The sequence below is a fragment of the Neovison vison genome, chromosome 9, assembly GCF_020171115.1.
Source record: "Neovison vison isolate M4711 chromosome 9, ASM_NN_V1, whole genome shotgun sequence".
NCBI lineage: Eukaryota > Metazoa > Chordata > Mammalia > Carnivora > Mustelidae > Neogale > Neogale vison.
Window position 1 is genome coordinate 12,389,184 of NC_058099.1, and position 27,725 is coordinate 12,416,908.

General features: G+C 51.6%; 1 protein-coding gene across 2 annotated transcripts; it reads right to left on the reverse strand.

The window, feature by feature from the left end:
- On the reverse strand, window positions 1–27,640 carry MORN5 (MORN repeat containing 5). 2 transcript variants are annotated; one of them, XM_044264978.1, is made up of 5 exons: window positions 27,584–27,640; window positions 24,236–24,383; window positions 22,508–22,619; window positions 18,635–18,766; window positions 1–198 (listed from the first exon to the last, which is right to left on the reverse strand). In XM_044264978.1, the coding sequence occupies exons 1-5, from the start codon at window positions 27,628–27,630 to the stop codon at window positions 119–121; spliced, it is 519 nt and encodes a 172-aa protein (XP_044120913.1). In that variant the 5' UTR covers window positions 27,631–27,640; the 3' UTR covers window positions 1–118. The 2 variants fall into 2 exon arrangements, with proteins under 2 accessions (XP_044120913.1, XP_044120914.1); XM_044264979.1 differs by lacking the exon at window positions 1–198 and adding an exon at window positions 10,789–10,829.
- Between the last annotated feature and the right edge of the window lie 85 nt (window positions 27,641–27,725).

Genomic DNA, 27,725 nt, shown 5'->3' on the forward strand with positions numbered 1-27,725 from the left:
GCCACTGAGTGCAGAAAGGCTTTATTCCTGAGCTAAAAGTCAGGGACTGGAACAGCAGGCTGCCCCCAGGGCCAGCCATGGTCAGTGGTGCAGAGGAAACCTCCGCCAGCAGCACAGTTCACAGCTTGGGTCGGTGACCCACGATCTCATCCCAGCCCTTGCGACACGTCCTGATGATCCACTCGTGCTCGTCATCATCTGTAGGGGAAGAGGAAGAGCTGGTCATGCCTGGGGTTTGCTGGGCCTTCTCTGTGCGGGGAGACCCACAGTCGGCATCTTGGGACTGCATTCCAGCACAGGGGTGTGGCTTCGGGGGCCAGGCCAGCTCTGTGCTGGGAAGGAACAAATCTTTCACTAAAACTCGAATCCTCCAGTTGCCTACGAATGTCTGGTCTTGGGGAAATTGAACACAAAGGGGTTTACTGATGGTGGAGAGTGCCCGTGGAGGCAGGCACCAGGTCATGTGGCCACTCTGAGCTGGGCAGTCCCCATGGGCACCCAGAGAACAACTTGCTTGGGCATCCGCCCCATCTGATGCCCACAAAGGGCACCCCCTCAACAGCCAGTACAGGCCCTGCCGGTAGTGCCAGGGGCCAGAGCTCAGCTCTTCTTTGTTTCCTTCCTGGGTTTTCCACTGTAGACCCTTTTTTTTTTTTTTTTTAATTTTTTAAGATTTTATTTATTTGACAGAGATCACAAGTAGGCAGAGAGGCAGGTAGAGAGGGAGGAAGGGAAGCAGGCTCCCCGCTGAGCAGAGAGCCTGATGTGGGGCTCGATCCCAGGACCCTGAGATGATGACCCGAGCTGAAGGCAGAGGCTTAACCCACTGAGCCACCCAGGCACCCCTCACTATAGACCCTTCTAAGAATCCAAGGCTCCACAGGGGAACCTGACACCTCTGTTGACTCTGAGCCTTTCAGTGGAGAGTAGAGAGAAGGAACTGATGTTCCTATGGGCCCTATGCTCATTGATCTCTCTTAATTTAACCCTCGTGAGCATCTGCGGGCAGCAATGCTGCCTTTCCGCAGAGGAACAAGCTGCTCAGAGAGGTCAAGTCACCCGCCCACAGACACAGATTAGTGCACAGGAGAACCCAGAATGTGAACCCAGGTTGGTCTGACTGCAAAGCTTGTGCTGTTTTTTAAACCTCAGAGAGAGGGAGTGAAATGCAGTCTTTGGTCCCCCCATACCACAGTCATCTCTCCGGGGACAGACTTATTTTCCCCCATTATCCCCCAAACCCACACACAGCTCCTCCCCAAACCCTGACAGAGACCCACTTTAATGGTGGGATATATGCCCCTAAACATGCATGCAGCTCTGTAAAATGTGTGCCGTTGTTTTGTGCACGAATGTGGTTTTAATTTGCCACCATAAATGGCATTGTGCTGTGAGTCTCACTGTGTCTTACTTCTTTTACTCAACACTACATTTTCAAGATCTATTCTTGTTGCTAAATGTACATCTCGTTCTTTGCTTCCTATTGCTGCCTAATACTCTGCGGTGGCTTCCTTGTGACGTTTTACTATCCACCCTTCCTGGGGAGGACACCCAAGGGTGCCACCTCCCACGCCGGGACAGATGTCGTTGGACCCTCTCCTTCCCAGACTCGTGGAGAACGTGGAGGAGGAGGGTCTCGGGGTCATGCCTGCACTTCATGAACCAAGACTCCGAGCTAAACTGGAGTTCTTTTCCTAGTGCCATAGCTGTCCCTGCCTCATTCCTGCCTCACCTCCATGTCAGGCCCTAGGGACAGAGAACGAGCTCAAACCCCTGTCCTCACGCCATTTTCCGCAGGGCTACAACCCTGGAGCAGCTTTTGTCGCTTCTCCTGACCTGCCTCCCCCTAAGGGATGGGAGCATGGGACTACCTGTCCTCCTCAGGAACACGTGGCAGTAGCCAGAGACCAAGGGCACCCCCTGAGAGCTCAAACATGGAGGGTCACCCCCAATTCTGCCCTCCAGACCAGATTCCCTTGCCCCCTTCCTCTTCTGAGAAAGCACCCGGCCCGGGATCAGAGAGACAGAGGCTTACTGACAGCCTAACAGTGTACTCCATGCTTTGCAAACACGGAGTCTTGGCAATAGCCCAGGAGGGTAGTGGAGGTTCCCTCCCTTTGATAGAGGTGACGAGCCTTGCCTCACCTCCACAGCCAGTAGAATTCAAACCCATCAGACTCCAAAGCCAAATGGCCCCCACCCTGGGGCCAATGGGGCTGATGTGACAAGGGAGCCAGGGGGCAAGGCTGCCCCGCACAGAGCTAGCCTCCTCTGCCTGCTCTCTGCTATTCCTCTGTATGTGACCTCAGGAAAGAGGCACGATCTTGCCTCCGAGGACTGCCCCGGGGGCCGCAGGTGGGCCTCCGTGTCTTCCCAGGGAGGCTGCTGGGGAATCCACGCGTGGCCGTCAAGCCCCGGGGGTGGGGACAGCGGCGGCACACAAGGAGTTAAGCGCTGGTGAAGCCCACTTTTGCCACACCGCGAGCAGCCTGGTTGATAATTACAGTTCTGAAGTCTCTGGGCTATTCGAATCTGTGCAGCTGCAAGCTCTTCAGTGCTAACCCCTGAAACCAGACAAACTGGGGGTATTGTGCTAAACCAGCCCTCGGGCCCCTCCCCCATCGTTACAAATTGACAGCAATGGACTTAACAGCCTCTTCACTACCCCTCTCGCTCTCTACCTGGCGGCACAGCCACCAATTTGAATCACAGATGCCTCCCCTCCCGGCAGCTGCTCACCAACCCTCCCTCCACCTCCTCTGCGTGGAGGCGCCCGGGCTCCCCTGGCCCCGCCACGCCAGGGTGAGGCCGCCGAAGCACGTTTCATCAATATTTAAAATGGAATTAAACCTGCCGCTTTGATTAATGCCTCCCAGAGCCCGGGAGTTGTGATTACTATTTTGCAAATTGCAATTGTTGGAATATGTTAATATGATTGTCTGAGAACATCTTCACCTTCTCGGATAATTTCCCCCCCTTTTCGGCAGGAGGGAAGGGGGAGAGGAAGGGAGGGGAAAGGTGGGGGGGGGGACCACGCCGCAAACTCTTTAATCAATTGTAAATTATTACCCTGGACACAATTGCTGGTGGTTCCGAAGGGAAGGGGAGGGAGATTTCTGGTTTGGTGCATTTATCTTGAAAAGTTTGGGCCTTGTTGGCCCACAATTCCATTCTGGGACACGATCCTAAGGGAATAATCTATTTGTCTTCAGTATTATTTAGAATCAAGGAAACTGAAATAATCTGTTTCTAAAACAAGAGAAGGCTTACGTTATTGTGTATTTAACAACTAATTTCTCAAACGGGGACTGTGGGCCAGGTATTGTGGTACAATCCTGGCTGCAGGGTGGGGTGGGGGAAACTGATTCAGCAGCGCTTGAAAAAGTCGGGTTATGAAGTCTGTATAGTAGCATAGAGATGTTTTTGATATGATGAAAAGGTGGGAAGAGGCAAGAAATAAAATTACATTGACAGCATCATCTGCAGAAAACCGTGCACAGAAGAAAAATTAAAACTAACACATTGTACGTGAATAATAGTCATTTCTGAGCAAAGACGGGAGAGGTTCTTCTGTTTTGGTATTTCCCAAATCTTCTTAATGTGTATTGACAATCGAAAAAATAAGAAACGATTGTCTTTTCTCTTAACCTCCAACTTAATGCCTTGCTAATTTCATGCATTTGGGGAGTTGAAAAAAAATATATTTCTAGGTTCCTAGCAACATCGATGGGGGTTCTTGAATTTCTACAAAGTAAAAGAGCCAGCATTAAAGTATTGGTAAAAATGGGAGAATAGACAAATTTCCTGAGCAGAAGAATTCCAGATAAATTCTGTGAAGACTGCCCTCAAGGAGATGGGGCATAACTCCCGACCAGTGAGTGGTATTGGAGGTCCTTATTCCGTATCTGTTCAGTGAAGGAAGGAAGGAATGGATGAGCCCCGTGCCCTGTGCTTGGGGGCTGGAGGCGGGGTACAAAGGGGAACTGAGACCCAGCAGGGGGTTTTGTCCAAAGGTTCCACTCAGACACTCTTCAGGTTCAGGTCTGTCTGCCCTTGGGGCAGAAAGCTTTCTTTATTCTGGGCTGAAACTTTAGAAGTGACCTCACTGTCCCATGGAACCCCCTCCCCTGCCCAAGCCACCCCCCACCCCAGGAATCTCACCAATTATTAGGAGAACTGGGCTTCTTATAGAGAAGAAAAGGAACTTTCGGGGAGAGAGACCCCAAATCTGACCACGGGACGTCCCTGCTGAGAAGCCTTGCCTGGAAAGGCTCCCCACGCCTTCACCTGGACTTCAAGGTGGGTCTTCTGCTCTCCAGACTGCCTCCCGCCCGGCTCACCTCACCCTGCTGTAGGGGAGTCCCCGCTGTGCCCGTGCACACCAGGGCCTCTGCGCCTCTTAAATATACTGTTTTGGGGGCCCAGGCAGGGCCATTTCGGAGCCTTAGTGTATGTAAAAGTGAAGAAAGGCCTGGACGACAGTGTATCAATTGCAGTGTTGTTTAAACATGTGTAATTAACAAATGCTTTGAACACAAACAACCAAAGGCAATATAAATGTGTCATTCCAGGATTTCTTTCAAGGCGGTGTTAAGCGCATGGTGCACTAAAGGCCATGGGCTCAGGAAGGGGAATGTGAGGTTGGAGGTGTCTGGTGATCATGGCTTTCTTTTGTAGCTGCCACACTCCAAACTTAAGGCCGCTGGCGAGTGTGGGCGACTAGGTCCCGGGGCCCTCCTGGCGTTCCTCCACCCCCAGGGACCCTGTCTGGATGGCATCTTCCCTGTCTCCTGCTGAGGTCACTGTCGCCCCCACCAGCCCCGGGGCAGTCGGGCCCAACTGCACTCCTGGTCCTCAGAGCCTGGGGCAGATCTGGCACTTAAAAAGTCTCTAATGAGTATTTGGTGAACGAATGAATAAAGCAATGCAAAGTTGGGGACAGGAAAGCAATAGGCTTACCCTGTGGGATCTGGACAAAAGGGGAAGAATTTCTTCCCCGCCCTCAGCAAATGGAGCTCCTGAGAGGACAGAGTCGATATGCCAAGTGCAGGGCCAAGGCTGCTGTTTCCTTTGTGTGTTTTGAGGCCACAGATGGAGCAGCTCCACAGCACAGAACAGAGGGGTGGTCTGGACTCATTCTGGGGCACCAAGCACACTCAGGATGCTCAAAGCCCTGGCTGGTCTGGGGCCTGCCTCACAGTGAGCGCGGGGGCGGGGACGGGCAGGCCTACCCAGGCCTCCAGCTGGGTCACTGTCCCTGTCACTAGTGCAGTCCCCAGGTCAGCGCAGTGCAGGGGGAAGAGATCCTAAAAATCTTTCAACAAATGCGGGGCAATGCGAGCTCCCAGGTGGTTGGCAGGGAGGCAGCGGAAAGGCAGCCAAGAGCACGGGCCCTGGAGTTTGGCTGCCACCAGCCCAGAGACCGTGGGCAGGTGGATCTCGTTCCCTTACCAACAAAGTGCCTGCTGGAGCGAGTGAGGTCATTCCTGTAAAGTGCTTAGCACAATGCCTGGCACACAGGAAATGCTCCAAAGCAAAAGAAAACCCGAGGTTGTCATGGCACAGTGAGCCTCCAGGGTGTGCGTGACAGCACAGCATAGAATGGAAGGCGTTCTGGGTCCCAGTGCTGAGCCCTGGCGCCAACTTGCTGGGGGATCTTGGACAAGCCACTCTCCCTCTCTGAGCTGGGCGGGGCTCCTTGTCTGGACCGGGCAAGGTTGCGGGGGTTCACGAGACCTCCTGCAGCACCATGATGACATGGTGAGCAGCACCATGATGACACCCAGGAAGGAGGAGCTATGATCCCCACTTTGATGGATCTTTCATTCCCTAATGGGGTTCCTGCAAGAGACTGTTCTTAAGGGACTCTCGCAGAGCACCCTGGGACTTCTTGTTCCTGTGGGGGAGGACAGGTTCTTTATACAAGGATCAGCACCATAAAGATCAAGAACCACAGCTCAGGGGGTGCCCGGGTGGCTCAGTGGTTAAAGCCTCTGCCTTTGGCTCAGGTCATGATCCCAGGGTCCTGGGATCGAGCCTCATTTCGGGCTCTCTGCTCAACAGGGAGCCTGCCTCCTCCTCCTCTCTCTCTACCTGCCTCTCTGCCTACTTGTGATCTGTCAAATAAATAAAAATCTTTTAAAAAAAGAAAAAGAACCACAGCTCAGCCACTGATTTTTGTTCAAAGTGAGGTGGGCAGGCTTGGGCAGGCGAGCCCAGAGAGGGCAAACAGGCGGATCCAGGTTATCGGGCGCCCACAAGCCTGATTCTGTGACCTCTTGGCACGCCTTTGAGCCGAGCACAACTGCGGTCACCACTGCTATGCAGCTCCTCCCGCTGGGACAGGGAGGGGACCAAGATGAAACCAGGCATCTTAGCCTCAGGAGAGGGGACGGACTCATAGAGCTAGTGAAAAAGCCACACTCACGCTGAGTGTGCACCGCAACAAACGGCCGTGTTTCCAACCAGGGGGGTGAACGTGCGTGAGAGCCTCCCTAAGTGTGAGTGTGGGTGTGTGCGTGAGCATGAGCAGGTGTGTGCTGTGAGCGTGCGAGGGCTCGGCGTGTGTGTGGTACTCTGTGTGACAGCGTCTGAGTGTGTCCTGGAGCAGAGGCTGAGTGAGACAGTCCTTCCGTCCCTCAGGGACAGCCTAGCGCTCACCCACAACGCCAGGCCGGGCTCTGTCATGCGGGCTGCCCTCTTTTCCTGGGGTCGAGACCGACACTCACACAGCTCCTGTGTGGCCTGGGGTTCCAGGTGGGGACGGGAGGTGCCTGGTAAACCCGGCGCCCTGGCCCGTGGGCCGTGCCACCCTCAAAGCCCAGCCCCACCCTCTGTGCAAACGCAGGGCTGTGTGAGCCTGAGCTGAGCAGGTGCCGCCCTCCCCTCCTCATCACAGCTCCTGACAAGCAGGAGGCTTTGAACTTTGCTGGCTGTGCTGGTGGCCAGAGGCCAAGGCCATGGCATGGCCAATATTGACTAAGGGATCGTTGCCCAGGCAGAGCCTATGGTGGGGTAGGAGGGGAAGCCCTGGGGCTGCTCTTGATTTTCTCTGTAGAAGAGCATTTTCTGGGCTGGGTGGGTGGAAGTCTCGGGGGTGGGCGCGGGGGGTGGGGTGGGGAGTGGATTAACCCAGGCCGCTTCACTCCCTGGGAACTAGAGGGGCAGGGTTCAGTACCCACAGCTTTTCAAAACCTGTTCAAATGTGAGAGATTTGGGGACACCAAACCAATCTTTGGTATTTCTAAAATACAGAAAGGGAGACTGCAAAAACGGAAATTAACATGTTATCTAGTTAATGCATTCAGACTGAATTATTAAATTTAGAAATCAAAACAATGTTCTTACGCTTGAAATCAGTTTGTAGGCTTGCTTACCTCATTGTGCAAGAGTTCCCCAATATGCACACGGCTCTCTAGAAATCACAGGCCGACTGGCAGCCCAACAATTTACCAGGCAAAATGTTAAAAATCCCTTCAAAGTTTTAGCAGCAAAAACATATATATTTAATGTGGGAGTGCGGATACATTTTTGTTCTAATATGTTGAAACGACTAGGAAAAGGCCTCCAGAGTCAGACTTAGGACTGGACTCGGGCTGTGCCTGGAAGGGGTGAGTCTGAGCGGGAGAAGGGCCACCTGGCGTTAGGGAACACGCGCACGTGCCAGGAGCCGAGTTGGGCACCTCGCACACCCCATCTCATGCAGTCCTCACCAGGGTCTGTCGTATGCACTGCGGGTATTGTTCAGATAGGAGTTTTGGGTGCTCTGGCCCGTTGGTGAAGGGTAAAATGTCCTGAGTCATGATGCCCCTTGGAAATCTCTTAAGAAGGCCCCGTGCTGGGGAAGGACATCCCAAGAAGGGTTAGGCAGTTGGTATTCTGACACGATCAGAAGAGAGAGTCATTTCTGCAGTTGAAGTCCAAAGGCACCGCCAGCTTGTTAAAAAAAGGCATATCCTGAAATACTAGAACCATCCTGCGTGTGGCAGGCTGTTCATCCAACAGGAGACACAGGGCCAGAGACCAGGGATTCACGTCTCCCCACACCCCGCCGTGAGCAAGTGGAAGGAAGCTGCCAGACCAGCAGCATCCCCTTGTATTCCCCTTCTTCTTGCTTCCCCACTTCTGTTTTTCAAGCACCCACAGTTGAATTTGGGCTCACTACCCATGTTCATGATGCCCAGTCACTATACACAGGCAGCTCAGGGAAGCAATGTGCCAAGGCCAAGGTCATCCAGTTGGCATGGGCCCCAGAGCCTTTGCTCTGACCACTGCTCCCTTCCGCCTCTGCTCTCCAGCTGTGTGGACAATGGGCTGAAGGGGACAGGCCTGGCAGCTGGGACCTGTGTCCTCTAGTCGACAGATACTAAAGGCTGCATTAAGGCTTTGGTGGTGGGGCCAGCCAGGAGCGGTGTTAGGATGTTAAGAATCTGCAGAATGCACCAGCGGACTGGAACTCAGTCTGTTTAAGAATCTCGCAAAGTCACTGTTAGCATCCCCACTTCACAGATGAGGGTCCTGAGGCTCAGAGAGGTAAAGTCGTCTGCCCCATATCACCCCGTCAGTGAATGGGCACAGGGGCAGACCCAAGTCCATCTCCAGACCTGTAGCCCTCGGCCAACCACGCTTCCCTGAAAAACCTCTCTGTCACCACCATGCCTCTAGTCCTCCCTGTCTGAAGGATGGCATTCAAGGCTCTCTCTGCCCCACACTGGGTCCCTGGGCCTTGAATGCCGAGCCCAGATGTACTCCTACTCACCTGTCAAAGCCGAGTCTGTCCATCCGTGTTGGGAGGAGACCCTTCTTGACTCTTCCTCTCTCCCCCAACACAAGACCCCGTTTCAGGTGCTCTCTCTGGGGGACCCTTTGTTCCTGCATCTCTCTTTGCTTTGTTCCTTCCCTTCCATTAGCGAAACCCACCCCTCATCCTTTAACGCCTAGCCAAACACCACCTTTTCCAGGACAGCGTCTCAACCACACTTGGGCTCTTCTCCCCACCTCCCCAGTGCACTGTGCTGCTGGCTTCCGGCACCGGCAAAGCAGGGGCTCTCCCGGTGTTTGGGAGAAAGAATCTCCTATGTGATATTTCCAGTTAAACATTAACATAAACATGATAGGAATATAGAATTGTGCTGGACTTCTCTTCATATGCTTATTTTGGGGGTTGATGTTCATTTCAGAACTCTATGCTGTGGGGCAGGAGTTTTGCTAGTCTTTGTACACTTAGACCCCCCTACAGGTCCCACGCTTCTGTCCAGAGATTCCTCCACTCCCAGATCCCAGCACTGTGTACTCATCTCCTTCTCCTGGCCCCCCGGGGACACCCTGGTGAAGACCCGTGTCTGGGGGGAGCCTTAGAGGTGCCGGGCGCTAGGCGAATAAGAAATGATGAAGATGAGGAGCAATGCCGACGGCTGGAGAGAGAGATGGGCGACCTGCCGGCCTCCTGCCCAGTCTTGGAATCCCCATCAAAAGCAGGTGGGAGGGTGCCTGAGGACAGCTTGCCATCGGCCTTGCATTCATTTCATTTCTATACAAGGAGACAAAACAAACCATGAGGCTGGCCAGCCCGGGGTTGACTCCAGCAGCTTGCGGAAGGGGAAGCTGTGTCCTTTGGATGCCTCCAGGAGGCTGCTGTGGGGGGCGGGGACTTATTGTTACCAGAATCTGAGGGCACACCACTGGAAGGGAAATTTCCAGGGCTCTTGGAATTGGGGTGGGAGAGAAGGAGCAGTGGGCAATTCTCACATGTGGGGCGGGGGGGGGGGAGGCAGTAAGCCCCCTCGGGCTGTTTTTCCTTTGAGACCCGCACCGGGGCTGATTCCGCCCTCTGTAGGCAAAATTCTGTTGGTAGGTTCAAGTGTCTTCCTCTGGGGCAAGTTCTAGAGCTTTGCCCAGGTTCTCATAGAGGTTCAGGATTCAGAAAAGGCCACAGCCTGTCTCAGTGCAGAGCATGGCCTCTGGTATCAGGGAGGCCTGGGTTCAATCCTGATTCCTCCCTTCCCTAGCTGCACCTGTCAGCGAGCCTCAGTTTCCCCAGCAGCCACACAGAGGTGATGATATATTCCTCAAAAGACCAGGAGGTGGTGAGTGAGTCCCCGGCACAGCAGAGGTTTTCAGCTCATCATTTCTCTTCCTTCCCTTCAAGCAGATGCCCAAGTCTGCTGGCAGGGGTGTGTGATCTGTGCAGGCATTTTCTTTGGCAGTTACAAGTGTGATATTATCCCTCCACAGAGCCTTCATTACAGCGCTGCGAACAATACCACAGATAAGGCAGGGATGGCCCTGCGTGCCAGCCTCCAGGTGATTATCACATTTGGGCAAATTGCCTTTTGTGTCACGGAGAGATGACGGCGGGAGGGCCTGTGCAGGAGGCTCGCTGGGCCATTTTGCCAAAACCGCGAGGGAAGCATTGTGGAGAGACAGCCCGGGTTTTCTGGGGAAGGAGGCCTGGCTGGCAGCCGGAGCTCGTCCCGACGCTCCCACATGCGGGCCGTGATCTGCCCCGTGTGGGCCTCAGGCTTCTCATTGGCCAGGTGAAGGCCTCAAAATTCGAGGAGTCTTGATTTGCAGGCAGCATTGAAAGTCTCGTTCTTTGGCTAGTTTTGGAGCAAAAACGTGGGGAACTATTTAGGGGAAAAGAATTACCGCTGCAGTCTTCTGAGGAGGGTCCTCCAGTTCTTTCTTTCTTTCGTGCGTGAACTCCAGAACCTGCTCAAAGGCCATCTTTAGCCTTCAGTCAGTCAGGTCCCGGGGCCGAGTTCCAGGTCTGTCGCTTATCCCCCGCGTAACTCTGGGCCACACACTTCACCTTGCCTCAGTCTCATCATCTGTGAAGTGGGAACAATGAAGACAGTCGTTTCCCAGGGTTACGGTGGGGATGAGATGAAGTGAAATAAGATAAACCGTGCAACATGCTCAGACCAGGGTCTGGAACCTCGTAAGCACTCAGTAAATGCTGGTTGCTTTTGTTGTCCTGCTTTCTCCTTTGAAATAAAAGAGTGTCCCTTTGTATAGCCATCGATCCATTCCCTGACTGCCATTTTAAGGATGGTACCGATTTAGTGTAAAAATACAGCCCGTATTGGGGCACCTGGGTGGCTCAGTGGGTTAAGCTTCTGTCTTCGGCTCAGATCATGATTCCAGGGTCCTGGGATTGAGCCCTGCATTGGGCTCTCTGCTCAGTAGGTAGCCTGCTTCCCCCTCTCTCTCTGCCTGCCTCTCTGCCTACTTGTGATCCCTCTCTGTCAAATAAATAATGAAAACAAAATCTTAAAAAAAAAAAAAAAAAAGAATACACCCCCTATTATTTACTCCATTCCCTCCTGTTGGACATCCAGGATCTTTCCAGCTTTCACCTGCTCAATAATGCCAGAGAGCCTCAGACGACCAAGCCGTCTTTCATTTCTAGGTGTTCACTATGCAACTTGCCTGAAGTTGGGCGGAAGCAGATCTGTGAGGTTTGGAAGCTCCAGGCCCCTGCCTCTTTGGATGGAACAATCTCGGAGCTGGTCCGGCAAAGGGGAAAGGAGAGGGAAAAACCTCTGGAGGCAGATAAGCCCAAGTGTGAATCCCAGTTCCTGCCATTTCCTGGGGGAGATCCTTTAGTCTTAGTTCTAAGGCTTAGTTTCCTCGTTCGTCAAGCAGGGATCACAGGACCACTCCCTGCCCTCTTAGTAGCTGGGTGTCCAGTGCCTGGGAAATGCTCAGTCAAGGTCAACTGTCATCACGGTTGGTGGTGGTGGGCGGGAGCCATCCACCACCTCCCAGAGCCTCCGAATCACACGAGGTCAGGTCTCTTCCTGGACCCCCGACTCAAATTCCTTCCCCCTCACCCGTTGTCCATCGAACTGAGCATACATTCAAATGAGGCTGGTGATCTTGATTTTAAATTCTGTCTGGAACCCACAGGTTCAAATGCAAAGGGGCCCTCTCTGCAAATAATCACTGGTATGTGATATTTTTAAGAAGCCCAAGCCATTGTTTCTGATTGAAGGAAAGTTGGTGCTATTTTGAAGAGCAGCGCGATTAAGCGGTGGCGTTATCTCTTTAACCATTGGGAATTATACGCTGTTTGAAAGATTTGTGAGCTCTAGGACATTTGCCAGATGTGCTTGATTCGACATTTCAGACAACAAAGGGGATAATGTTGGCGGGAATCTTGACGGCATTTCTGATGATCAGGATATTCTTTGAGGATGGTACTGAGACCTTTCGGGGAAGAATTTCAGCTTTTACATAAACTAATTTGGGATGCTCACTCTCTGTCTTCCACAAAGCAAATTTAGTTCATTGTTAGTTGTATATGTTAAAATGGTTACGAGGGTTTTTTCCTTTGAATATTAATAATGTGCCTTTCATCTGAGACACTCGCATGGGGTGTCATTAATTGCAGGGAGGGAGTAAGGATTAGTGGTGCGGTTATTTTGCAAATGATTCCTACCAGTAACGTTGAGGCGAGCAACGGCTACATGAAGAGACACACGTACCAACGGCTAACACAGCTCGGGCTTATCCCTCCTGAGCAGAATGAGGGGGACGGGTAGGAGGCTAAGGGTTAATCTCCCAATTTCCCACCACATTAAACGTAATTATCCCTAATATCGTCTACAGCGTCCTTATTGGCCCACAGTATGTAAAGGACCCTTTATCAAATAAGGTAGCATCTCATTTTGGGGACTGTGGTGTTTTTGTCTTAAGACTCTAAAATGGGCCTTTTCATCCATTTGGGAATATCGCTGAGCTCCCACTGGGGGCAGGACCTGTGTTCTTTAGAGGAACAGCCATGAAAGAGGCATGGCTCCTTGGAGGAAGGGAGATGGCTGAGTAAAGAATTAACTAGAACACAAAGCTGGAAAGAACAGAATTGGGGCAGGAGTTGGGATCGTCTGACTCTGATTCTGGGCTGGGGAGCAGGTGAGAACCGAGGTGTGTTTGTCAACGGAAGCAGCTGGTCCGGTTGAGCCGGAACATAGGGTGGTGGATGAAGGTGGGGGGCTCTAGACATCATAATTAAGAGTCTGCAGACCCCAACGATTCAGTAGCATTCCATTTCCCAAGCAGAACCCCTGAGGAGGCCGACAGCATGGCCCATCCCGTCTCATTTCTCCCCGCAGCCTCCTTGTCCTGGAACCAGAGAAACCAGAGAACCAGAGAACCAGAGAAACCTCAGCTAATCCCAGGGCCTCCCTGTCTTCTACCTCCGCCAGCCCGAGCGAGTAATCATCACACTCATGGTCCCAGCTGCCTATCACTGGACACGGACGAGTCTCGGGCCAGGTGTCCTGCAGACTTCGTCTCATTTTTCCCAACCACAACTCCTCCAGATTAAATTAATTACCAGAAGGCCCATTTTACAGATGAGGAAACGGAGACTCGGAAAGGAGACCAGAAGCCAGCCAGCCATGGTCCCACAGCTGCCCAGTGGTAGACCCAGGGAAAGGGGTCAGCCAGAGGGGCAGACTGCAGATCCTGGGCTTTTAACTGCCACGCAAGGCTGTCTCTCTGACCTCTCCTAGCCTCCTAAGGGAGGCAAGTCCTAACCCCGTCTGTGTTTTGCTTTGTGTCTGCTGTATCTGTTGGAATCCTGCCTGCGTTGACTTGCTGCCTTGTGTGGTTTTATGGTCCCAACAGAGGCCGCTGCAAAGTGCAATAGCATGACCGTGGACCTTACAGGGAGATGGGAGTGGGTTTTTTCCCAGCCTCACCGTCCCTGATCTGTCATTCATTACGCACGCCCTAGTCCTCTAATCTCAGGCCTCACCCGTCCCCAGCTACGTAGGAATTTCCCAGGAGATGCACGGCTCCTGAGCACAAAAGTTCTAGGGTAGGCACCAGAAATGACGGCCACCAATGGGGTTCAGACAGCAGGGAGAGTGGGGACCTGGACCAAGCATAGGGATCCCCAAACCAAAACGGCACAGACTTGATCTGGCCAGAAGGTCACAGGCTTGGGATCCTTAATGCTGAAGTTTTTAAGCTTTTCAAAGCTTAAGTGGTTTTGAAAACCCACAGGTGCGGAGAAGCTCAATAGATTGTTTTTATTATTCGAAATAATAAGTTGTCTGTTAAATGTCAGGGACTATAATTTGTTGAAGAGGAGGGGCTTGTAGGTGGGTCCTCTGCCTGCCTGTCTGTTTTTCTTCCAAAACATTTAATCAGCTTCATGTCTGGGAACCTGTATGAGCCGCAGGGAATCCAGTGACGAGTCAGACGTCGTCACACGGTCCCTGCCCTCCAGAAGGTTTGAGAGCCACGGTCTGCGAGGATTCTTGCCAGCATGGATCCCCAAAGCCTGGCCCACTGTCGGCACTCAGACGCTTTTAGATGAGTGGAAGGACATATTTAAATTCTCACCACAACCCAGCCAGCAGGTACCATCCTCTCCAGGTAAGAAAGGCATTCTTAAAGCCCAAACCGAGCAAAGTCGGGTTTGTTAAGCAAGCTTGGCACTCGGCCCATCTGCAATTCAGCAGGCTAAGGTTTTCCAGTCTGGCCTAGAGCAAGCATCTCCGTCTGGGGAGTGAAGCCAGGGCAGGGTTGGGGAGAAGCCGGGACAGCCTGCGAGGCCTGAAGGTGAACAAGGGCGACACTTCTGCAGTGTCCCAGCCCGCGACCTCCTATAAAAAGAGTGTCCCCGGCTCTGACCCGGCCAGGTGGCGTGTACTTGATAATAGCAGTGGCTCAGGCCACTCTGTTTATCCTGGGATGGCCTCAGGCCCCACTGTGGGCCTGCATCGCCAGCAGCCCCGCACCTTCAGGATGCCAACAGGAAGCACTGTTTATGGGGGCAGACCAGAATGTAGGGGAGAAAGGGCCCAGAGAAAACAAGAGATGGACAGAAGTCTGAATCGGTCCCTGGCAGGGTGAGGTGAGTCAAAGGTAATGACTAGGTGGCCACAAACAGAGGCTCCTCTTAGTGGTTTTCAGGACACTCCAAACTCCAACTGTCCTATAATATCAGGACCAAAATATCCCTTGGTTACCTTTCTCCTCCATCGTAGACTCTTAAGGTTGGAAGGACCCTAGAATTTATCCAGCCCGACTCCCTCATTTTACAGATGAAGAGCAAGGGGCCCAGAGAGGGAAGGCGCTGGCCCAGGGTCAGCCAGCAGGCAGCCCAAGAGCTGGGCAAGGACATGGAACCTGGGTCTCTGGCACAAAACGCTGGGGTCTGGGGCCCTTTGGGTGCCCTCTCTTGCCATCTTGTCATCTTTCCTATCTAGTTTCACCTCCTTTGGCCCCTTTTCTCTGTGCAGCCTGAGAAATCCCTAAATGATGACTCAGCTACTACTCTACCTGTCCAAAACCTTTCCTTGCTCCCCTGCTGCCCTCGGGTGGAAACTTGCTACCCTTCCCCTTACAATCCCTTGGGTTCTCTCTCTTATTCTTTTTGCCCTGACATATTGTTGAACTACTTGTAGCCCCATAAATGTGCAGTGTTCTCCCCGATCTTATCCTTTGCACATGCTGTTCCCTCTGCCTTTCACCCTTCCTGACCCTGCTGCACCTGTCTTCTCTTTGGGCTGCCCATTCCACCTTGTTCTTTCCAGGAAACCTCCCTGGCCTGCTGACCCTGAACTCCAGATTAGATATCCCTGCTACGCTCCCTTGTAGCAACTTGCATCTACCGCCACTTTCTCCTCCTCCCTGAGAGAAGATTCTGTGATGCTTCCTAACCCAAGGTCAGATCCACAGCCACTAGTCGATAAACGTTTGTCGACCAGAGTCATCAGTGTCCATCCTTCTCCAAACCTCCCAAGAATGGCCTTCCCATCTCATGATGCATTTTTTCAAAGGCTATTTTTTTTTTTTTAGAGCAGTTTTAGGCTCACAACAAAATTGAGAGGAAGGTACAGTGATTTTCTCTATGCCCCCAGCCCCCATGCCTGCATGGCCTCCCCATTATCAACCATCTCTACCGGAGTGTGCATCTGCTGAAACGACACCAACACCTCATAGTCATCTGAAGCTTACAGGCGGGTTCACTCTGGTGTAGTACATTTGATGGGTCCGGATGAGTGTATAATATCATGGAGCCCTCACTGTAATTTCATAAGAGTATCTTCATTGCTCTAAAAGTCCCCTGTGCTCTATCTGTTCATCCCACCATGAATTTTCCATTTTCTTACCAAGCATGGCTTTTGCCCAGAGGATTCTGGGAGCCACAGTTTCTCATTCCCCAGTCACGCCTTGCCTTTTTTTTTTTCTCCCCCATGCCTCTGTGTCTTTGGAAGTGCTGTTCCCTCTACCTGGAATGCCCTTCCCCAACATGCCTGCTAACAAAATCCCTACTCCTTCTTTAAGACCCATCACTTCCAGTACCTTTGTCCTGACTGAGGCCCTGTATCTAGACCAGATGATGAGTTCCCCTGCTCAATGGCCCTTTATGCCCCAGGAACTGCCCCCTAGGACGAGTGGGGAGAGCACCTTTGTACTCATATGAAAGATACTTGTAACTAATTATACAAAAAGGCACAGACCTGTTATCTTTGTAAGACAGAAGAGTGTGTACAGACACTGACCAACAACAAAAGGACAGGGGCACCGTGCCAGGGAGGAGGCTACTCTTGGCTCCAAATCTGCCCTTCTCTTCTCACTTTGCAGTCTGGACTGGGACCACACGATTGACGGTTCTGCTCTGCCGGCTGAGCCCCAGTTAGATGCTGCAAGGCAGGCACACGAAGGCAGAAAGGACACGTTCTTTTCTGTATGTCTTGTTGCTCATGTTGATGTCACGAAAGCAAAAGGCCCACTCACTTCCACCTTCCAGTTGTCCCCCAGCTCCTAGCATCAGCGAGGCCCAGAGGCCACGCTGGGCAGTAGGCTCTGCTCAGAGGTCTGGGTCACCCCTTCTGGGGGTCCCTCTCTCAACCCTCTATGTTCTAATATCTCAGTCTCAGGGTTTCCCATCCAGGAAAAGGGGGCAGGGAGGGCTGCTTCTCCCTGTGACTTTCTCTGCTTTCTCTCTCTGCTTTCTCTCCCTCCTTTTGCTTTTTCAGTTCTCCAGTATCTCCTGATATTAAATTCTATTTTCCTGACTGCACTCTACCTGATACGGACACAAGAGTTCCTGCTCACATAGATCTTACAGTCTTGGGGGAGAGAGAGACAGACAGACGTTAGGCAATTACTCACACAAATGAAGATTTAATTACAGTTGACATAAGTGCTGGGGAGGAAAAGTACAGGGTGTATTAGCATGTGAATGGCCCTGGGAAGCCCTTCAATAGATGAAACTGTTAAGCATTGTTTAACTCAGCATCTTCAGTTTCCTTATCCAGAAACTCCGTAGTAAGCCTACCAACGCCCAGAAGAATTAGTGCTCTGCACAGTCTACTCTGTTAATGGGAAATAGGAAGTCATTAAAGAAAACTGCCAGGGGACCCAGAATGTGAGCACTGGCCATGTTCCTCCAGGAGCACCCGTGGGTCAGGGCTTTCTGAGCTCTCTGCTCTGGCATTCAGACATAGCACCAGCTGACCATCCCCTTTGCTTTGATTCCAGCACCACAAAGGCAACTTTCCGATCCCCACGGACTTACGGAGTAAATGGCCCTGTAGGGAGAGGAGGCTCTCATCAGCCAGTTCAGGCCTCCTGGGCTCCCTGGCAGTTTCTTTCTCATTTTAGAGCACAGTTTCTTGACTTGGGTCTTTAGAAGAAACCCCTTAAGACTATATGCAAAATGTGCATGCGTGTGCATAAGTGTGAACGTGTATGTTTGTGTCTGTGCACATGTGGTCATTTTTCAAGGGAGAGGGTGCCTAGTTCTAATGTTATTCCATGACTCTAGGAAAGAGAAAGGTTAGGAATCACCATGCTAAATGGAAACGACGTTCTTGCTCTTGTTTGTACATTGGTCTCCTGTGAGTTTGGTTACCGTAAGTCTCAGTCTGATCAGCTTGCATTCCCTTACCAACAGAAGTTCTGGATCCCCAGCAGGCATTCTTGGACCACATGGTATCATTACCATGTGCTATTTCCTCTCTGAAAAACCTCTCCCCATGCCCTGTGGTCCACTCCCAAGTATTCTCTGGGTCTCATTTTAGCTGTCATTTCCTTCTTGAAACTCTCTGGCTTTCCAATTCCGGATGAGGTACCTTTTCTTTGTGCTCCCACAGCATCACTCCCACCTCCTTGGGACTCCCCACCTTTACCTCTCTCCCCACCCCCATCTAGGGCCATGTTTTTCCCTTTCGTTATGCTTTTCTCACGATGCAACCAAGCCTTTCTAGTACTTGACTGCTCTCTGTCAAAACACAAGCTCCGTGAGCAAGGGGTGTGTGTCTCGATTTGCCCTTCTTCTCTGCCTACAGCGAGTATCGTGTTTAGGCACACAGTCACTGCTCACAAAGTACCAAAGGAGAGCATGCAGAAATCTGTAGTTTAAGCCTTTCAGTGCTAGCCTTTGCTGTCACAGCTAACCACAACCGTCCTTGGCTTCACTCTGTGATCCCACAGAGACTCGTCTGCCATGAGAACTCCCCACGGTGAGCCATCCAGATCATAATTTTTGTCTTTTGTCAGAAGTTTCTTTCTCATCAAATGCATGCATGTGTGTGCACACAGATGCACACAGATACGTGTGGGCGAGAGGGGAGAAAACGGGCATCCCGGCATGTCAGAATGGACATACCTGCATTTCTCAGAAAGCGATTCCTGTAGTCCTTGATTATCCTCGTGGCTGGGTTGTAGAAGCCATCTCCACAGTCGTAACAGCCCTCGGGGATTTTTCGAGGTGGGTCCATATTGGTGAGCTGAGAGATACCTTAAAAGGATGCAATGGATAATTAACTCGCCACCAAGGCTAAATCGAAACCCAGCACCCTGAAGTCCACTTCTGTCTGGTTGTCCCCATGGCAAAATGCTCCCCATTCAGAGCACAGAGGACAAGCGATGGGAGCAGTGCCCCACAGCAGCTTCCTGAAACCGGCTCTGGGAGTCGGGACTTGGGGACTAGAACTCCAACTTATTCCTTTGACCCCCTTCCTCTGTTTCTGGGGACACCATGACAGGGGTGTAGGTTCTGGAGGGAGACAGAACATGAGGGGGCACCACAGTTTGCAATGGATGTCTAGAGGAGGGATGGCATGCAAGGGGGTGAGCCCAGAGGCGTGAGCCCTCAGGCCTCACTCAGCAAGTCTAGCAGAAGGAGAACAGAGGGAAGAAATGCGTCAGGTGGGCGGGGATCAACTTTGACTCTTACCAAAATTACAACGGCGGCTGTTTACTGTTTATCCTGTGCCTAGAAATTCATTAAATGCTTGACTCCTACTATTTCACTCAATTATCACAGCAACCCTGGGGCCCCATTTGTGGATGAGAGAACTGAGGCTCAGAGAGGTCAAGTAACTCGCCCCAGACTCTCCAGTGAGGAAGCGGCAGGGCACCCAGCCGTGAAACCTGCACATCAGGCTGCTGACGTTGGAACCCCCGGGAGCTCGAGAGGAGTTGGTCACACTGCCCTGGGTGTCGTGTATCTTGGAATGCTGAGGCCTGAGTGAGGGGGACGAGGTTGAAATAAATAACTTCTCGGGTTCTTGTGTTTCCTGTAATTCCCCGTCCTCTGGACTGAGAGCCGGATGCGCACCGAGCACAGCACCCCGGTCACGGCGCAGGGCCCTGTCCTGCACACAGGTGCTCGTCTGTTGGTTACTGACACCACGTGCATATGGTGACTGAGCTCTCACTCCATGCCAAGCGCTTCCCAGCCATTCTCGCCCCGGAGCCTCCTGCCTGTGCCATCTCAGAGATAGAGAGGAGTGGAAGGGGGCTGCTTTAGCTTCTCGCTGTCCCTGAGGCTGAGGGGCAGCTGCTGCTGGGCTCTGCCGAGTGCCTAGGGCCGAGGGAAAGCAGTGGGTACTTAGGATGAAGTTACAGCATTGGGAGTCGCCAGAGGAGAAGGAAGTATGCAGGGAAGACTACCACGCTGCCCATGAGCCTGGCAGAGCCTCACCTTTGACAAAACTAGCCACCGCATGACAGCTGAAGGCCTGAGGCCAGGGGCTCTCTCTTCACCTATGGGCTTTCGTTGGGGGTGAGGAGTCCTTGACAGAGTCCAGGCCCTGTCATAACTAACCCAGGAGGGGCCACAGACAAGGTTCTCAAGGGGGACCTAGACTGGCAGCTCCTTGAAGGCAGGCATGGTCCCCCTGGGGCCCAGCTAGTGTCTGACACAGAGTAGGTGCTCAGAAAATCCAATGTCATGACCTTAATGCCCACACCTCATCTCCCCTGCTGTGATGTCAGTATTATCCTCCCCGTGCCATTCTTTACTGAGCACTGACTCGGTGCCAAGCAATGTGCCAGGCACTGGGGACACAGCAGTGACGAAGACAGAGCCCCCGCTCTCATGAAGCGCAGTCAGCGTGGGAAGAGGGATGCTGTGCACTCAGGACAGAGCTCTGGGGACGAGCCCTGGCCACTCCGCGGGAGGCCACAGGGAGACCTTGCCTCATCGGGGAATTCAGGGAAGGGGCCCCAGACAAAGGGACGTGACGCTGAGACCTGCAGGCTGGGAAGGAGTTATTTGGGTGAAATGGGGTGGTAGAGCATCCCAGCAGAGGGAAAAGCAGGAAAGAGCATGGTCTTTTCAAGGTCTAGAGATAGAGCCAGCACAGCGAGGGAGGAGAGAAAATCCCAGAAGGGCAGGTGGTGTGGGCTGAGGGTAGGCTCAGCCACAGGAGCCAGAGAATGAAAGTCATTTTAAAAATCTGCAGCCTTCTCGTGAGAGGAGCGGAGAGGCACTGAAGGGTAGGTAACAGGAGTGGGGGTGGTGGAGAGTGGCAATCAGAGTCATGTTCTGCAAAGACGAGAGTGCCCACGGAGTGCAGAATGGCCCAGAGCGAGTCAAACCTAGATCTCAGGAGACTAGGTAATCCAGGGGAGAGGATGGAGGTCTGGGACACAGCAGCACCAGAGAGGGTGAAGGAAGCCCGGTGTGGCACATAGGGGGCCTCAGTCAACAATTATTCAATGAACGCATGAAGGAATATATTTAAGACGTAGAATCCACAGGACCAGGGGTGCCTGGGTGGCTCAGTGGGTTAGGCCTCTGCCTTTGGCTCGGGTCATGATCTCAGGGTCCTGGGATCGAGCTCCGCATCGGGCTCTCTGCTCGGCGGAGAGTCTGCTTCCCCCTCTCTCTTTGCCTGCCTCTCTGCCTACTTGTGATCTCTGTCTGTCAAATTAAAAAAATAAAATCTTTAAAAAAAAAAAAAAGAATCCACAGGACCAGAGAGATGGTTGCTTGTGCACAGGGAAAGAAGAAGGCAGGACTCGGCCCATCCAGGTGGATGGGGTGACAGTCTCTGGGGGTGACAGTCTCTGAGGTGCAATCCCTGGGGGGAGAAGGGAATGAGTTCCATGCAGACAAGGTAAGAGGTGCCAAATTGGGGTGTTGGGGAAGCTAGCTGCAGGAACCTGGGGCTCAGGAATCTTGATCTCCATTTGGAAGCTGATGGTATAAATGAACTCTTAGAGGTGAATCAGCTTGTTTAGGGAGAAGGGACAGAATGTTACAGAAGAGGGCTTGAGGCCAGAGAGCCCCGGGAACCCCCAAATTGAAAACTAGGGGGAAGGGGAGCTGACAAAGGAGACAAAGGGAGAGAAGGTTCACGGGGTCAACTATCTGATTCAAAGTGACCCAACCAGCGTTTGAGCTCAGGTCTGCCTGACTCTATCCTGGGTGCCTTCTGGAGCCTTCTGCCCTCATGGAGGCTGACTTGCCCGGGCTCATCCTGCTACTGAGAGGGAATCGAGGACTCAAACCCAGACCTTCTAGCTCCAGGCTTGGTCAACTCCACCACATCATGTCATAAGTTAGGATTTATGCTTATGGTTTGCACAGTCATTTTCCCATTTGTCATTTTGGATGTATCGTCTTGGCTGGGCCAACCACTATGCCCCTGGGGTGTAGCTGACTGCACACAAGCTGGAAACACACGTGAGCCCCTTCCGTGGCTGCTCTCCGAATCCAGAGTCTGGGCCTGCATGTCACCCTCCACGATGGAACACGGTTTCTGATGATACAGGGGACACAGAGAGGAAGACCTGGGCCCCCTGGGGAGCTCCACCCCCAGGAAGCAGGTCTGGAGTCTGGAGCCTCAGTTTCCTCCTCTGCCACATGAAACCAGAAAGGTGGGCATGGCAGGGTCGTCTGGAGATTCTGTGAGACCGGCAGCACACAGAGCCTCGGCCGGAGCCTGGTACACGGGGCACCCGCTCCTTCGGTGCTGCTTAGTTTCCATGTGACAGCAGGTACTAGGGACAATGACAGCCAAGATGGGCCGCGCCCCTCCTGCATGCCAGAGCTTGCTGGAAACACTTTGCCTGCGTGAGCTTACTTAAAACAGACTTGTCAGCTGGATGATGCTACAGAACCGCTTTTGCAGGAGAGAAACCGAGGCACGGAGCCGGGACGGCGGACATCTGAGGGGCCCCTTACGTAAGGCTGCCTTTCGTTTCCCTCCCAGCCCGGGTGTGAAGGAAAGGGAGGGTGCCCGGGTACCTGCAGGCTTCAAGCCATGGCAGATCTCGGTGTAAAACCTGCGATCGCAGCTGTCGCAGTAATGCCAGTGCTCTGCCTCGTACTGCAGCCCGTCCGAGAAGGTGTATGTGCCCTGGAAGACATGGAGCATGCGCGCAGGGGTGAGGAAGCCCCTCTGCCAAGGAGGACGGGTGTCATGGCAAGAGGCGGCTTTCTCACCTTCTCATGGCCACAGAGGAGCCGTGGGAGCTATTCCGGCTACCGGGGCTGTGATGATTAGAAGGAACGGCTATAGTGCTGGGCTCTGTGGCCACTCTCCGCACGATGCGGGGCAGATGACCCAGCCCTGGGTTTCCTCATTTGTAAAACTGCCTCCTAACGGTACATATTTTACGGGGTTGATTCGATGAGACAGTGCACCGGCAAAGCGTTTAGCGCAGAGCTAGCTAAAAAGGTCACAGCCACTGGTCACAGCCCTTTGTCCAAACAAGTACATTCTGCCTCTGCTGCCCCAGGGCTGAAGGAATCCCCAGGATGTAGAGGTCGCATTGGCTTGGGCATCAGGAAGTGTAGGTGGAAATTCCGATACTATTAATTCACTGTGTGACCTTGGGTAAGTCACATCCCCTTCCTGGGGCTCAGACTCTCCAAGTGGTAAAACAAGGAATGTTGCTTAACCTTTCGAAGGTGGGCATTAGTGAAACGTAGGTCTTTCCCCAGAGAAAACCACAGATACACAGAAATTTTGGCACATAAAGCCGGAGGGGGGGTAGTTTCTACTGACCCCCTGAATTGTATGCATGGCCCACAAGTTCCAGGTGGGATTAGATGGATTAGAGGACTTCTCATGAGAGCAGCAGTGGTTGTGGAAGTAGTACTAAGACCTAACACTGAGTGCCTGCTGGATGCTGGGTACTGAGCATGGGGTACTAAGCACTGAGCACAGTGCTTAGAGAGATCACCTCATTTACACTCACAACTGCCCCAGGAGGTGGCCGGTGTTGGGGCAGGCGGAATAACGGTCCCCCTAAGATATCCACCTCTACCTGCTGGGGCCCATAAAAATGTTAGCCTCATCCAGCAAAAGGTCCTTTGCGGATGTGATTAACAGACAGATCTTGAAATGGGGAGATTTTCCTGAATTACCTGGGTGGGCCCAATATAATCACAAGGGTCCTTGTAAGAGGAAAGCAAGGGGGTCAGAGGGATGAAGAACAAGATGATGACAAAATCAGAGAGAAGGGGATGTGATGACAGCAGCAGAGGTCAGATTGAGACATGGACACTGGCCAAGGAACGCAGGAAACTTCTGGAAGATGGCAAAGGTAAGGAAATGGATCTCCCCTACAGCTTCTGGAAGGAATGCAGCACGGCTGACTTATTTTAGACTTCTGACTTCCAGAACTGTAAGGTAATAAACTTCTATTGTTTGAAGGCACAGAGTTTATAGTAATTTGTTACAGCAGCAATATGAGATACAACTATTGTCCCCAGTTTATAGGGGAAGTCATGGGCCCAAGGTCACTCAGTTAGTTAGTGATACACTAGGCTTCAAACTCATCGTGGCCTCTCCAAGGGTCCTTCTGGATCCAGAGGAGCGGATTCCAGAGCTCTGGGAGATCGGGTAGAGGGGAGAAGAGGGAATGGAAGGAGGAGGGCGCCCGATGGACAGATCAGGGTGCTCTGTAGTGGGGGTTCTTCCCGTCCAGGGCTTTGCCCTCTGCAGCCTCCCCTCCTCAGGCTAATCACCTTCACGACCAGTCCCTTTTCCCAAATGGCATCAAAGCGGCTCCCGCTGGGGAAGTACAGGGTTCCTTGGCCATGAAACATGCCGTCCTTCATTTCCCCGACATATTTCGTTTCAGTTGGGAGGATGTACTCAGCATCGCCCTCCATCCTGCAAGGACAAAGGGAAATCAGCGGACTGTGCAGAGCCGCGGGAGGATCAGAGCGGACAGGCACAGCAGAGCAAGTGGGAACCTCATTCTCGGGGCCCTCAGGGGTTACTGTCCCAGTAATATTCTGTTAGAAAACAATGTTTTTGTTTCCCTCAAAAACGCAAAAATCAGAGGGTCTGTGTTGTGATGGTGGAGGATGGGGCACAGAGTTTTGTTGGTTTGTCTTCGCCCTCACCTAGAGGCTGTCCTGGGGTTCTCAGATCCCATAACACAACCCTTGGTAGGCCCAGAGAGGGGAGGGATGTGCCCAAAGCCACACAGTAAACACTGGGAAGCAGAGACTCGGGCCAGTTTTCCTGGCAGCTGGTTTTGTGTCCTCCCTGTCCCCCATGAACAGCCCACCCCTGCCCTTTACAGCACTTGTAGGTAATGGGAAAAGGATGAAATTCAGACAGGGGACATAGGTTTGAATTGTACTTCACCATTTTCTAGATGTATTATCTTGGAGGCTTTCTTAAACCTTTTTTCTTTCTTCCTTCCTTCCTTCCTTCCTTCCTTCCTTCCTTCCCTCCTTCCTTTTTTCCAACAAATCTTTACAGAGCATCTACTATATATCAACACCTACCACACATGCTGAGTCTGCTCTGCTGGGTACAACAAGGTCACAGCAGTGATCAAGGCATCCCTGCCATCAAGGGGATTCACGGTCTAGTGGGCGACACAATTAAGCAATTGCAGAATATGTGGGACTTGCCATGCAGGGGGAAGCAGGCCTCTACAGGAGCCCAGGCCAAGGAAACCCAGCTTGACCAGCTGACCACTTACTTCATGTGTGAAGTGCCTGAGATTAATGCCCAAGATAATGTATAACCCAGATAATGTATAATGATTTTCCTAGTAAAGGGCCCGACATCTGGTAAGTGCTAAAGAAGTATCCTTTCCTCCATTTCTTCATTCCTCTATTCCTTCCCTGTTCTTCCCCTGCTGGCTAGAAGTCATCTCCTCTAACTCTGAACTTCTTTAGGCTTTTGTTTGTACATCTGCTGGATGCTTAGCACTTTCTGCCATGCATTGGAATTGTATTTCTCATATTCCCTATTTAATTAAAGGTCTGGAGAGGAAGACCTTGGTGTCCTCAGTTCTTAGAATCATGATTCTGTGTAAACAGGTGCCCTGTAAACAGCTACTGCATAAGGAGTGAAGGGAACTGACAGAGGGGATGAAGGAAGATGCCACTGGGGCACAGGCCCTGAACAGAAGAGTGTTGTGGTCAGACATTGTGGTACAATTTCTGAGCAATGCAGACCTACAGTCACCAAACCTGAGCACAGGCCACCTCCGTGCCTGTGTAACCTTGGGCCAGTTCCTTTGCCTCTCTGAACCTGAGTTTCTCATCCGTAAAATGGGGATAATGACAACACTCCTCTTCTTGAGATAATTAGATGAAATAATAGCTACGGAACAATAGCAGAATGCCTCAAATAGAATAAGAGTTCTATAGTGTTCACTGTTGTGTTTATTCTCCTACAAGACATGAGAGGTAAGAGAATGCCTTTTCTCCTTTATGTGTTTACTTGAAATCACATCTACCATTTCTGTCTCCATCAAAACCCTTCTCTGAGATTAGACACTGCTCCCTTTTTTTAAACTGCAAACTGGATATCAGTGCTCAAATCTTCTACAGACGTCTCCAGCTCATCCCAAATGAAATTCATCCTCTTTTCCTCCAAAGTGGACCCTCCTCAGAGTTCTCAGTTTCCACAAATGGTATCAGAATCATCCAGGTTCAAAGCATAGAGCTAGGCACTGAGTTGGGACTGGAGGCACTCTCTGAGTAGGACTGGGAACCTATCAGTTGCCAAGTCCTGGCAATGAAAATTCCCAAACTTCTACATCTTTCTTTCCTGCAGCGCTCCCCTCCCACTTCTGCTTTGGTCCAGGGTCCTGCTGCCTTTTACTAGGACAACCATGGGCTCTGACTTGATCTCCCCATCTCTACTCTGCTTCCCTCTCTCCTTTCCCTTCTCTTCCTCTCTCTCATTTTTCCTCCCATTTTTCTTTTATTTGCTCAAGACAAAAGCCTTCATTATAAATTAAAGGTAGTTTAAAAGAACAAAGATATAAAGACTCCAATCCATAGTGAGGATACACTTATCATGTCTCAAATTTCATTCATTCATTCATTCAGCCAACATTTACTGAGTACATAGTGTATGCACTATGAAGAGGGATACAGAAATGAAACAAATTAGATTTCCTAATGCCCAGCCCTACCAAGAATCTATCTATCAGTGGCTCCCCCACCCATAAAATTATGCACAGTACTCAGATCTCTGTCAGACATAGACCCACCCTTCCAACTCTGGCTCTCTCTCTCCTCTAGATATGTCCAACACTCCAGTCACACTGAACTGCCTGCTCTTCCACTTGTAAATCCTCTAAACTATTGCCCATGCTGTTCCCTCTGCCTGGAAACATTCTTCACCTTGCATCTCTACCCACCTAAATCCCACCCAATCTTCAGGGCCCATCTCAAATATTTTCTCCTCCAGAAAGCCTTCATGGACTGCACCAACTGGATGTGTCCTCTGTAGGAGCTCAGTAGCAGGGCTCCATAGAAGAAAACACATGAGCTTTCGAGTCAGACCTGGGTTGTGATCCCTGATCTGCCCAACACCAACTAGTACTTTGAGTAAGTTATACAGTTACTCTGAGCCTCACTTTTCCCATCTGCAAAGTGAGGATAATATCCACCTCATAGGGTTGCTGTGAGGAAGGGAAGATTCAGGCAAAGCCACTATCTGAAATTATCTTTTCATTTCTTTGTTTATTGGCAATACACCAACTAGACTGTAACCTCCATGACAGTAAGGATCTTGCTTGACATTTTTTAATATTTTTATCCCCATATCTAAAACTGGCAGATAGCAAACACACAAGGATATATGTAATGAATATACCTCAGCTCTGCTGCTTATTAGATATGTGTCCTTGAGCAAGACACTTTACTTCACTGGGCCTCATTTTCCTGAACTGTAAAATGGGAATAATCAAGACTACGTTAAGTGTTGTCCTGAAGGCTAAAAGGAATAAAGTTTGTGAAAGTGTCTGGTACAAAGTCCTTTGCAAATGCGAAAAAGCAGCCGTCTTTTCCCAATCACAAATACTCAAGACATAGTGAATCAGATGAGGCCCTTACCTCCCGTCTACATATTCCCCAATATATTGGCTTCCTGTGTACTCCATGGCGCCAGCCTCTAGCCTCCAGCCCTTGGGATCCCAGAGTCTCAGTGCGTCCCGTCTCACCATGACAACCACGAAGGGCGGGGCCTAAGCAAAGC